Raw genomic sequence first — 12,382 nt, 5'->3', positions numbered from 1 at the left:
GTGAGAATTTGCCCAATAGCAGCTATGGAGGTCATTCTAGACCTAACACCACTGCACATTGTCAAACATTTTCATCGGTAGATGCCAATGCGACAATGATTAGAATGGTCATTGACGGAATCGGTACTGATGGAACTGTCAGCTCAGGGACTTGGACTTGGAACGCCCTCAAAAAGGAAATACCACTCCCCCAACTCCCAGTGGATGGCATACCAAGAATGTACAATTTTAGGAAACACCTCAATGTAGTATTGAACAATAAAAATAATTGGAAGAGAGAAACGTTTGTTAGAAGAATCTTCGGATTGTCACGGGGTTTTTAACAGGACACAGTCTCCTCAACGAACACCTCAGTAGATTGAAAGTAAGAAAAAACGGCGAATGCAGATTCCGTGGGGAAAATGGAGCAACACCAGAACACCTTATCACTGAGTGCGCGGAAACGACAACCATTCGTGCCATAAACTCTGGTACGACTGATATTGGAGATGGAGAACTACCCTCTGTAAAACCCTTTCAGATACTGCCTTTTATCAAAGCCTTGGGACTGTATGATGAGTTTTTTTTGGGTTGGGATCAGAATTGGCGAGAATTGCGATATCTTCCGCCTAAGTTCTATTACAGCTGATTGCTGATTGTCAATAAGTCATATTCACATAGTTAAGTTTGTGGTTAAGTTTTAAACCCCCTCCTTTATATTGTCATACTGTATACTTTCAATCTATCTATGTAACTATCTAAGTTGTTACTGGAATGCAGGTTAAAAGGCCAATTATAGACTAAATATTACTCCGATTGTCATCGTAACAATTCCTGTTTTTAATTTTAATGAACAAATCATCACTAATAATCCACAAGAAACAAATCCCTCTTTGAATTTTACAAAATTCACTCAATAAACATGCAGTATAGGCGAAAAAATAAAAGTCTACATGGCGAAAAATTAACAAAAATTACAGACAAATTCTGTTAGAACTGATCAGAACTAGCGATAATTTCGATATCTTCTACCAAAGCTCATCCATCGTACGCAAAGCTCTGGTTCAGCTGATAATATACCGTATTCACATACTTAAGCTATTCCGCAAAGAACTTTCCCCTAATGTAATTTTACAAAATTCATTCACTACATGTTTATAGACCAAAAAATAAATCAGCATAGCAAAAAATTAACAAAAATCACAGAAGGGTTAAAAGAATTCGACTAGAACACAGTTCAAAACTAGCGAGAATTGCGATATCTTCCGCCAGCCAGAGCAAAGATCTGTTTCAGCTGATTGTCAACAAACCAGATTCACACAATTAAGTTTTTTAAGCTGCCTCCTTTACATTGTATATTGTATACATACTATCTAACTAGAATGCAGATGAAAAACACACAGGCTAAATAATACTCCGATGGTCTTCGTAACAATTCCCAGTTTTAATCAAAACAAACACTAAATCACAAATAATTCACAAGGAACAAAACCCTCGTGTAATTTTACAAAATTCACTCACTACATGTTTCTAGACCGAAAAATAAGTCTACATGGCAAAAATCAACAAAAATCACAGACGAGTTAAAAGAATAGTTCGATTAGAACCGATCAGAACTAGCGAGAATTGCGATATCTTCCGCCAAAGCTCATCCATCGGACGCAAACCTCAGTTTCAGCTGATTGTTAATAAACCCCATAGCATAATTAAGTGTTTAGCTCCCTACTTTATATTTTATTCCTTAAATTTATCTAACTAGAATTCAAATTAAAAAAAATACTTACAGGCTAAATATTACTCCGATTGTCTTCGTAACAATTCCCATTTTTAATCAAAACAAACACTAAATCACAAATAATCCACAAGGAACAAAACCCTCGTGTAATTTTACAAAATTCACTCACTACATGTTTCTAGACCAAGAAATAAGTCTACATGGCAAAAATCACAGACGAGTTAAAAGAATAATTCTATTAGAACCGATCAGAACTAGCGAGAATTGCGATATCTTCCGCCAAAGCTCATCCATCGTACGCAAAGCTCCGTTTTCAGCCGGTACGGCGTTCGACAAACCATCCACGCGCTACCCAGAGCGGCACGCCGACTAATAATGCCGCTCCGCGAAGCGCTCTCCAAGGTGGACAGAAGCGCGCTACGGCCGTACGACCGCACCAGAGAGGAGAGGAGGTAAATAATAATATCGTTTTCCTATTCTATTTGTAAATGCAGCAGCGATTTGGACTGACGATGCGGAGGGCAAAGCGGGCTCGATTCAAAAGTCCAGTTTACAGATATATAATGAGCGTATTTATAAAAGGTAACGAACTGGTTGGGGGTAAGAAGGAAAAAAAACGAAGGAAATGGAGCGGATTGAAGATGTATCAAAATAGATGTTCGCAGTTGGCATCTATATATGGAAAACCAACTGAGATTAAAAATACTGTATGATCATGAAGGTTTGTAAGTAAGCGTGATGATGTTATAAAAAGCTAATGGCTTTACACTGACATTTTCTAACTATCAAGTAAAAGCTTCCTTGATTATTGATTTGGATGCTGATATTAGGCATTATTAAAAAGAAGTATAAAAAAGACTCAAAGTCTCGGTCTCAACGTAAATACATACGTTGAGACCGAGACTTTTTATACTTCTTTTTAATTTAAACCAGGTCTCTTTGAGAAGAATGGACGCCTTCTTTAACTTAGGCATTATTAGTGATGAACAAATGCAAATCCAAGACTCCTTACATCTTGGTCTTGTAGTTAATATTTAGCCTTTGACCTGCAGAATCCAGTTTTGGTCTTAGTATTACTGCAAAACATCCAATAGTATAGACCCTGCAAGGATATTTAAGTAAAAAAATACCGAAGGTGCCATTTAAAAATCAAAAGTTGTAGTCACTTCCGGGGAAACAGGAAGTGACCGAAAACAATTGAATACGTCAATCAATCTTAATTTATGTCATATATTAACATACCAAATCTCGTTTTTTTATCTGAAAAAAATAAAAAAGGTATAGGGGTGAGCCACTTTTGAGACGCACTCGGTATTAAATTTTATGCAATAATCGGGAAATAAATAACTATTTCTATTAAATCAGATTACAATAATTTTGGACAGTCAAGTAATTTCTTATAAAAACGTAAAAAAATGCAAGACCTTGGTTGCATGCTTGATCTTGGTTTTGCGGAAGTCTTGCACTGGTAGGTCTTGGTCTTGGTATTGTAGATCAAACGCTAATCTTGGTCTTGCTTTTTGTGCAAGACCAAGACCAAAGCCGCAAGGCCAATACCAGTCTCACTCATCACTAGGCATTATGAAAAATCTTATTTTATATTTATATTTATAAAGAAAGGATGTTATCGTAGTTATATTGGTTTTTTATATTTATATTTATATTTACATTTACATAACACTAACTTCCATGTTTCTCCTTTTTCCCAACTGACAAAAAAGTAAAATGAAAGGTAATTATGAATATGAAATGCTTATAAGATAAATAATAAGAATCACTTTTAACCAGGTTATCATTTCCAAAATTTGAGTAGTGGTTCAAAAGAATAACACTAGACAAAAAACTGAGAGATATTAAAAATATTCCAAAATCTAATTAAAAAAAAACTCTCAAATCAAAACCCCTTCTGTGACCATTGTGATAGATTTGCGCGTAGAGACATTACTTGTACATAAATTAAATTATTAAAAAGAACAGTTACCAAACTCCGACCAAAAAATATCAAGAACATAAAAAAATAGAAATAGAAATAAATTCAAAAGTAATTTAGTATATTTATCAAACTCATTTTGTTTCTTGTTCAAACATTAGTATCTAATAAATTATATCTTTAACCAAACACTATAACGATTATTGATCACTCCCATGCTTTAACATTCTTGAACCATGATAACTTGTCTTCACATCGTTGTCCATCTATCTTTCCTACTTAAAGATCGCGCACACTATACCTACACGGACCAGTACGGACCAGCACAGCACAAACCTGCATCCTGCATGACATCGCACACTTTACCGTCACAGACCAGCAACATAAGCGAGAGTTTCGAAAAAAGTACAGTTGTCAAGGCTCAACTACTAGAGCGTGCAACATAGAAGTATTGAAAATGAGTAGTTCAGAGGAAGAAATTATTATTTTAGCCATGTTGTGTGAAGAAGAGGAGGAAGAGAAGGAAGCTAAGAAAAAAAGAAGATTTTGGGTTCACCCTATAAATCAAAAGAGAAAGCAATATGGCGAATTTCATTATTTGTTTCCTGAATTAAAAAGATTCGAAGAAAAGTTTTTCCAATATTTTCGAATGTCACAAATCAAATTTAATTATTTTTTTTTGCTATCGACTCCCATATTGCATCTTTTCTTTCTTGGTCTCTATATATAAAATGCTTGGCTCGTATCGCACAGCTCTGAATACTTTTGTACCAGTAAAATAAGCTTTTTTTCATTCATATTTAAAACGATTTAAAGGTTCGAACAAAAATAAACGAAATCTAACCTACATCATGCAACTTGAGCCAGCTAGCGTACTCGAAATACTGACAAACCCTTCAATATTTGCATGTTTGTGGAGGTGTGCTGGTTCGCCGGTGCGCACATTAGGTCGGACAGCACGACCAGGCATAAATATTGCCGGTCATATTTGTCCCTGACCGACACGACCTGTTTTGACGGTCGTGGCTTGTGGCGGTACGTGCTGGTACTGGTCTAGTGTGCTCTACTCTATTAAATAACACGGTCACCTTCACCGGTAGATTTTACTGGTCTGGTCCGTGCCGGTCCGTGCAGGTATAGTGTGCGCGATCTTTTAAACTGTAATTTGGGTTCCTAGTTCCAACAGTCACTTTGTTTGGTAAAGATTAGATATATTTCAAATATTTGAATAAATCTTATGATATTTATAATAATATTTACTTTTCAGATAAAAGTAAACTAAATCTATTAATACTACTAGACGATAAAATAATAAATGTATCTAAATGTGCAAGTTTAATTAATTGAATACATCTCTACAAAACACTGAATGAAGCTTACAATAGCTATTTCTTTTTGTTTTTTCAATCAACCGTGCTTCCGGAAAATTACTACTAACAAACTTAAGGGTCTTCTTTAATTAGATCTTGATTGAGAGTTCCTCCCATATTATCTGCGATTTGCTAAATTAGCGTTTAATTGAATAACAATTTGAAAAAAAACCAATCACAAAAAAAACAATTACTTAGGAATATGAATATAATAATATTAACTTTATTTAGATATTTCCCACCAATTAACTTGATGAAAATGAGCCAGATGTTGAAAATTAACTGCTAAAACTGTTTCCGTTCAGATTACACGTGATATAAAATTTAAAATATACCCCACAACAAAAGTAACTGTAAACGTATAAATAAGAAGTATTGAGTACCGGAGTAATCAAGATTCTAATACATAATAAACATGAAATTAAACCATTACTAATGACCTGTTATCTATCCCGGTACCGGCGGTACCAATAGGCAACTCGTTCTTTAAATTAACAGGGCGTACGCTGTCTAGGCTCCTTTGAAAACGTATCACGACCAGTACCATTACGTAGATTGGTGCCAAATAAAAACGACATTATAATTCAAAGTTTAGTACTAAGATACAGAGTGAGAGATTTGTTTGATATGACCAGATGGCTTGTTTTGGTCAAATAAACGTGCAACGAAAAGTCTATAGTTTTTCCTACGAGAGGATACATGACAGTGACAGTTGTGTCTGTCATTTTAATGCACATGCAAATTGTATTTTGTGTAATTTATTGGATGAAGTTTGTCGAAATATTTCCTGACTCTTTGGGCAGACATTAATTACACATTCATAACTAGAATTTTGTTTTTACAATCGCTTGTTCCTTCGGTTGTAGTGGACACGTCGCAACCATTCCATTAGAAGATCGAAGAACTGTTACTGCCGAATGGTATACAACCTATACAATAATTTCGTTTGCCAACTGTCTTCGATGAAATAAGGAAAAGAAACAAAAAACGTCGCATCATTCTTCATCACGAAAATGGCAGCTTCCATAAAGCACATCAAACAACTGAATATTTGAAGGAGAAAAACATCAAACTAATATCTCATTGCCCGTAATCACCTTATGATCTCTCCTAACAAGAAAATGTCATCACTCACCTAATAACATTTTCTTGTTTTCCACTGCCAAACAAAAGATGCGCGGAGAGCGATTTTCATCACCTCAAGAAGCTGTTGAAAACTTTCAAAACCATGATTCTAGGATATCAGTTTCAGAGTGGAAAAAATGTTTCTAGAATTTGTTTGAGCGTATGCAAAAATGTATAGGCCTTAAGGGCGAATGTCTCGTAAAGCAATAAAACACGTTGTTTCGAACTTGTTCGTTTCTGTTTCACTTTTTGTAAAAACTTAAAAGGCAACCTACGTTTCCAAAAATGTAAAATGGCTAAAAATTCAGAGAGTCTAAGTTAGATATACAATAAGAATAATAGTAGGTATATGAAATAGTTCTAAGTTAAAAAAAACACAGTGGGAAGAAACTGAATATGAAAAACCAAACTAAAATAAACAGTAAAATATTAAACTATGAATGAATAAGTCGAATGTGTAAAAACAAAATTTGTCTATCACAAACTTAAGTGACTAATAACATGAAAATAATTAAACAAGTTTTTCTAATACGTATTGATGTTTCAATATGAGTTCATTTCATCAGTTTAGCTCATGAGAGATCCTCATGGTTTTATGTATAAAACTAGATAAAGTATAAAGTAAACGTTGTAATATGCCAAACCACTTCTCCTACAACGAAAGTAACACCAAAAATAATATTTACTTGTATAATTTACTTTTTTACATTTTTATTTTATCTCTGTTTTTATCCCGAGTAAGCTTACGAAATGATTACAAACATTAACTAATGTGCTTAAAATCGATCGTTGAAAAAGTAAACTATCTATGAATAAATAAAATTTCTATAAATATAGTTTAAATTATATAAATCGAAAACAGACCATCTTTTAGTCTCAAATTTGTAACAGGTAAATATAATAAGTAAAGAAGTTAAAACTTATCGGTCAAAACAGAAAAAAATCTACTTTACGAGGAGCCATCTTTATATCCAGTGGGATGCTACAATTTGATAAAAATGGATTTGACTAACTTTAAATACCAAATAACAAGCCATATACTCGCCAGAGAGGATCAACACACTGAAGGAACCTATAGGAACTACTATCTCAAGGCCAAGCAGCAGAAGACGTGGCAACACTGATGCGAGGACTGCGCTACAGCTCGAAGAATGTGGCGAGTGGTAGATAGAAAAAAGATAAAACTACAAGAGCACAAAAAGAACCTAGTACGTATAATTGTAAGTGTCGTCCCTGGATACTGCCCCACGGTCGTAAACCTCGTGAGATGGAAGATTTCCAACGACGACTACTACAGAGAATGCGGAGAGGAAGAAGAAACCATAGAGCACCTGCTGTGCCACTGTTCGGGACTGGAATACCGACGCTTTAAAACTTTAGGGCACGGTTTGTTGGAGGGACTAGAGGAAGCAGCAGAAGCCAACATCAGCATTGGAAACTTTGCAAAGAGCTGGAAGTGCTTTAACGCACAGAAAGAATGAGAGGAAGGTTTGTTATACAATACAGGGGTATCGCAACGGGCTCAAGGCCTCCGAGTGAGGGATCAAACAGGATCCCAAATTCCAGCAACCTAGCAAGCCAGTCACTGGTTTGGTTTGGTCAATTGTTTCTTCACCAATTTCTTATAGACTGATAGAGACTAGGTTTTTCCCGAACTCACCCATCGTAACTAGCAAAACTTCTTACCTTACAGCCAAGCCAAAAATATATTGATAACATTAAAGAAGTGTTTAGTTCATAAAGAAGGGCTGAGTATCTAACAGGAAAGCAAAGCATCAAGATGAAGCAGAGTCTACTACGGCCCTCGGTAGATTACGAATATAGTGTTCTTAACAAAAATGTTTTCTCAGGGAAGCAATAATAAAAAAGACAAATCGTACGGAAGAAGGATGAGGATATGTCAGTGAATTTATAATCAAGAGAGCCGATTCATGCATAAAGCTAAAGATAGTGTTATTGAGATCAACACACTAGGATGAGAGTCCATTGTAGAACGTTTGAGAGCAATGCAATCTGCAATCACAGTGACCTTACAGTTCAATTGTGTTTCCCATTTCTTCGGTTATAACCAGTCATACAGTCTCGGGGCTTTGACACAAGCCAGTATCTGAGACGGCTCCAGCCAAGTTCCCATCTTCGAAGCCAGTTCTCCATCTTCGATATCAAACGCACCAAAGTTTATGGCACGAATAGTTGTCGTGTCGGCGCACTCAGTGATGAGGTGTTCTGATGTTTCCCCATTTTCCCCACAGAATCTGCATTCGCCATTGGTTCTACTGAGGTGTTCGTTGAGGAGACAGTGTCCTGTTAAAAACATCGTGACAATCCGAAGACTGTTCTTGCTTAAATCAAGGAAAATCTTTGATTTATGAGCGTCTATTACGGGACTTCTTGCGTGTGCTGATCTTTTCCAGACTCTAGTCTTGAAAGTGAAAGGCGCCTCCCTTAAAAATGAGATGTAGAAAATGGAATAATGGATATGGAGGTTGGACAGCTTGGTAAAGCCTCATCCTCACTATCAAAATAAAGCTGAGGAACAATGAATACTGCCTCCCACCCTACACGTACCTGCATTGGTGACAAAATGGAACACCATATACACCTTGATGGATAAGACCGGCCTAGTAAAGACCACATTCACAATGTCACAATGGTATCTTCGTTTTTAAATGAGGTTGGCTTAGGGCAGCAGCAACTGCAATTAGTTGTACTGCTCATGTGAAAGGCCTGTAAGTTTTTTGATTAATCATAACCGGAAGAAGATGATGTATTCACCACATAGGCTTGAAAGCACACCAGCAACTGTAATTATTGTACTGTTCATTTACAATAATTTTTAAAAGTTTTATGTACTTCTCCCTATATATTTCAAGATTTATTACAATAAAGTATCTATACAATACTAAATTACGTAAGGAAATACGCCCTAAACCAATCTGGGCTCACTGAATGCGACCATTTTTTGAAACCTCGATGTACCGCCCGAGAATGTGTCTCGAACAGACAGAATAGTACCGCTACAGAAAGCGAGAGTGTATTTTTTCTTCTTCCAACTATCTAGTCGAGTCGCAGATGTCCGGCAGGCCCAACTATATAATAAACTTATAAAGTTAAGAGAGTATATTTTACCGGTCTATCTTATCGGATTTGAAGCGTATTGTAGTCGCCAGATCACAGTTGAGATTGGATCGGTAATGTGGGCGAAATGACACGGACCCATAAATTGCTTTTAAATTGTAAATTTGTTAAATTACAGTTGAAAATCTGTTCACATGTAGAAATAATGGAATATGGTTATTATTCCAATATGATTCGAGCTGTAACATTATTCATGAATTAATGACATACTTCTGTTTCAATCAAATAATATCTGCTATACAGGGTTGTTCACCACATAGGACACGGAGTATTGTAGTTCACCGATTAGATTTTTACAAATTGTAAGATTTGGGTTCGTTGAAGGACTATTACAGCTACAATTTAAAAATAATTTTACAAGATACAGAGTGTTCTAAGTAAGTAAAAAATATTATAGTTGGATTTTTTTTAAATGGAACACCCAGTATATTATTCTATTTTTATATTCCAAGAAAATGCATTTTCTACGAAAACTTGAAGAAATAGGTAAAAAATGGTATAATACAATTTGATAGACAATTAAATTGTGCATCTGATTCACGTAAAATATACAGGGTGTTCCATTTAAATTAAACAAGTTATTGCCGTTTAAAGCTAGTAATTATTTAATATAAATTTTTAGACACTCTGCATATAGTAGTATTTTGTTTATTATTGCAACACAATATCCGATCAATAAATAAACTTCAGTAAATATTTAGTATCAAAAACTTTGATACCCTTGGACCCTTGGAGAAATGAAGCATTAAAATTTTTACTGCAATTTCATAAAATCGAAAATATTTAAAAAACGGTAAGGTTTAAGTGCGATAAACCTTAATTAAATTTACCTTTATTTCAATCGTAGAAACTAAAAATTGAATAATATACAGGATGTTCCATTTAAAAAAATACAACTATAATATTTTTTACTTATTTGGGACACTCTGTATCTTATAAAAATACTTTTAAATTGTGGCTTTAATAGTCCTTCAACGAACCCAAAACTTACAATTTGTAAAAATTTAATCGTTCAGCTACAATACTCGGTATCGTATGTGGTAAACAACCCTGTATTTATAATGAAATAAAAAAATACTAATTATAGTTCAATAATTATTTAGTAATGATTTAAACATAAAAATTCTGCACGACACTGATCAGCCATTAAATTGTAACAATAGCTCATAATCTTTCTATAATTGATAAAAAAATAGAATTCCAAATACTTTATAATACATAATTTATCCAGCAATGAGACATCATTCAATGAAAAAACTATTAATACTTAATTATAACAAAAAAAAGAATTTAACATTTAATTAGAAAAAATCCCAAGCTGCATGTTGTGTCACTTGATACATTTTATGCACGCTATGTGCGAAAAAAATCAGTAAAATATATAGGCAAGCGACGAGCCATACATCCTGTATGCATCTGCATGAGGTGATGAAATACGGAATATTTCCTTATCTGTAAGATATACAGGATAAACAAATATAAAAATCTAATAACCTGAAGTCCTGGTATTATGTTTTCATTGTCGCATAAAAAATATATCGCACATCCCGTTCAAAACTGTATTATCTTCAAAAAAAAAGTTTTTGAGCTTATTTTACAAACAATACCCTTTCAACCTAATTTATGTCCCAGAAGAATGGCCGTAAAATTCTATAAAATCTCCACTATATTATTTTTTCCATAGCAACTGTTAAAATTGCCTTACATCTATCAAAAATAGTAGATAAAATAGTACTTTAACCGCAAGGGTAGATTAAATGATACTTTAACAGCGAGGATAGGTTAAACACTTTATTTCTTCTCGCACGTTTTTTAATTGCTTCCATTTTTAAAAATTTTTGTATTCCTTTTCATAAGTTATTCGGGATTTAAATGGAAGTAGTTTGGATATGGCGTTTGTCGCCTCAGCCTGAATATCTGTTGGTAATTTACTTATCTCGTTTTGAGCCATTTCTGGCTCCAATTCAATCCGCAATCGACACCAAAGAGAATTAAAAAATATTGACTCAAAACTGACAACTAAAGAGACAGCTTTATTTATTTGTCAAATTACATAGAAACCAACGCCAACCCAGCACAATATTTTTTCTACTCGTAATAAATTCCTTGAAATAATAATTTCTGAATATTTTTTAAAACGTAACTCGCTATGGAAAAGAATATTGTTTTATACACGACGATAAAATTGCATTATCGTCTCCCGAAATTAATTCCCTCGCGACTTCATTGCTCGTGAATAATTATTTTTTTCGGTCGACGATAAAATACCATTTTATCATCTTGTATAAAAAATAACTATTAACCACCAATATCCAAAAAGCAGCATATTGTCTTAAATTCTATTTAGCTTCTTCTGACAAGGATTTCTATTTTATTACAGTTTTTTTGGCGCACAAAACCTACTCTATATCTAATGATTTCATTAAACCTCTATACAAAATGAAAAAAATAGTCAAATGATGCCTCATACTCAAAGCCCATACTGGATAAATGGTTTATATGAAGTAGAGGGCTAGAGGGTTTTGCTCTTTGCATAGAAGCTATAAAATCATATCACTTTCATTGCAAATTCTGTGATTAATACATTCACATCCACTAATGGATTTAAAAGAATTCCAGTGCAAAAAACGAACAAAATACACCATAAGTACATCGTTCTCCTGATCTACGAGTGCATCTACCAATTTCATCTAATTTAAATCGAATTAACGATAATGCCTCACGTGCGCCAAGGAAAGGCACATCGCTCAAACGCTCACCTCTTGAAAAAGCCACAGAAGAGGACGACGAATAATAACAAGAAGAAGTAGAAGAAGAAGAAATAGCAGTGAAAGAAGAAGAAAAAGTGATCCAGTGCGGCCGGCGCGGAGCGTAAGTAAAAATTTTTGATTTATGACGTTTGGTGGTGCGCGCAGAGAGGGGCGGTCTCGTTTTGCTTAGGAAGTCTATTCAACGGCCATCAGACAAAAGATGTAATTATAGCGTTAAAGTTCATTAATCATTTTTGCGTTAAACATTATTATTTAGAGGGCATTGTTGCGCGAGGAGTGAACGTTTTTGGCGATGGTCCTCGTGCCGGACGATTGACCAACAAAATAAATCACT

The 12,382-nt window shown here is 34.6% G+C and overlaps 1 protein-coding gene across 7 annotated transcripts in view; it reads right to left on the bottom strand.

The window, feature by feature from the left end:
* LOC115880832 (E3 ubiquitin-protein ligase HECW2) overlaps positions 1-12,382 on the bottom strand; it is a 261,880-nt gene that overhangs the window by 46,208 nt on the left and 203,290 nt on the right. Inside the window, exon 1 of one of the 7 annotated variants that reach the window (XM_030898138.1) lies at positions 1,764-2,137. The exons of the other annotated variants lie outside the window; for them this stretch is intronic. Coding sequence (XP_030753998.1) covers positions 1,764-1,804 — 41 coding nt within the window. The 5' untranslated portion in view covers positions 1,805-2,137. Of the gene's footprint in view, positions 1-1,763; positions 2,138-12,382 lie in introns of those variants that run through there. 7 annotated transcript variants of the gene reach the window in all.

Source organism: Sitophilus oryzae, unplaced genomic scaffold, assembly GCF_002938485.1.
Source record: "Sitophilus oryzae breed Bouriz unplaced genomic scaffold, Soryzae_2.0 scaffold_165_pilon_pilon, whole genome shotgun sequence".
Taxonomy (NCBI): domain Eukaryota; kingdom Metazoa; phylum Arthropoda; class Insecta; order Coleoptera; family Curculionidae; genus Sitophilus; species Sitophilus oryzae.
The sequence above is the reverse complement of the archived record's forward strand: the minus strand, read 5'-3'. Positions and strand labels throughout refer to the sequence as shown.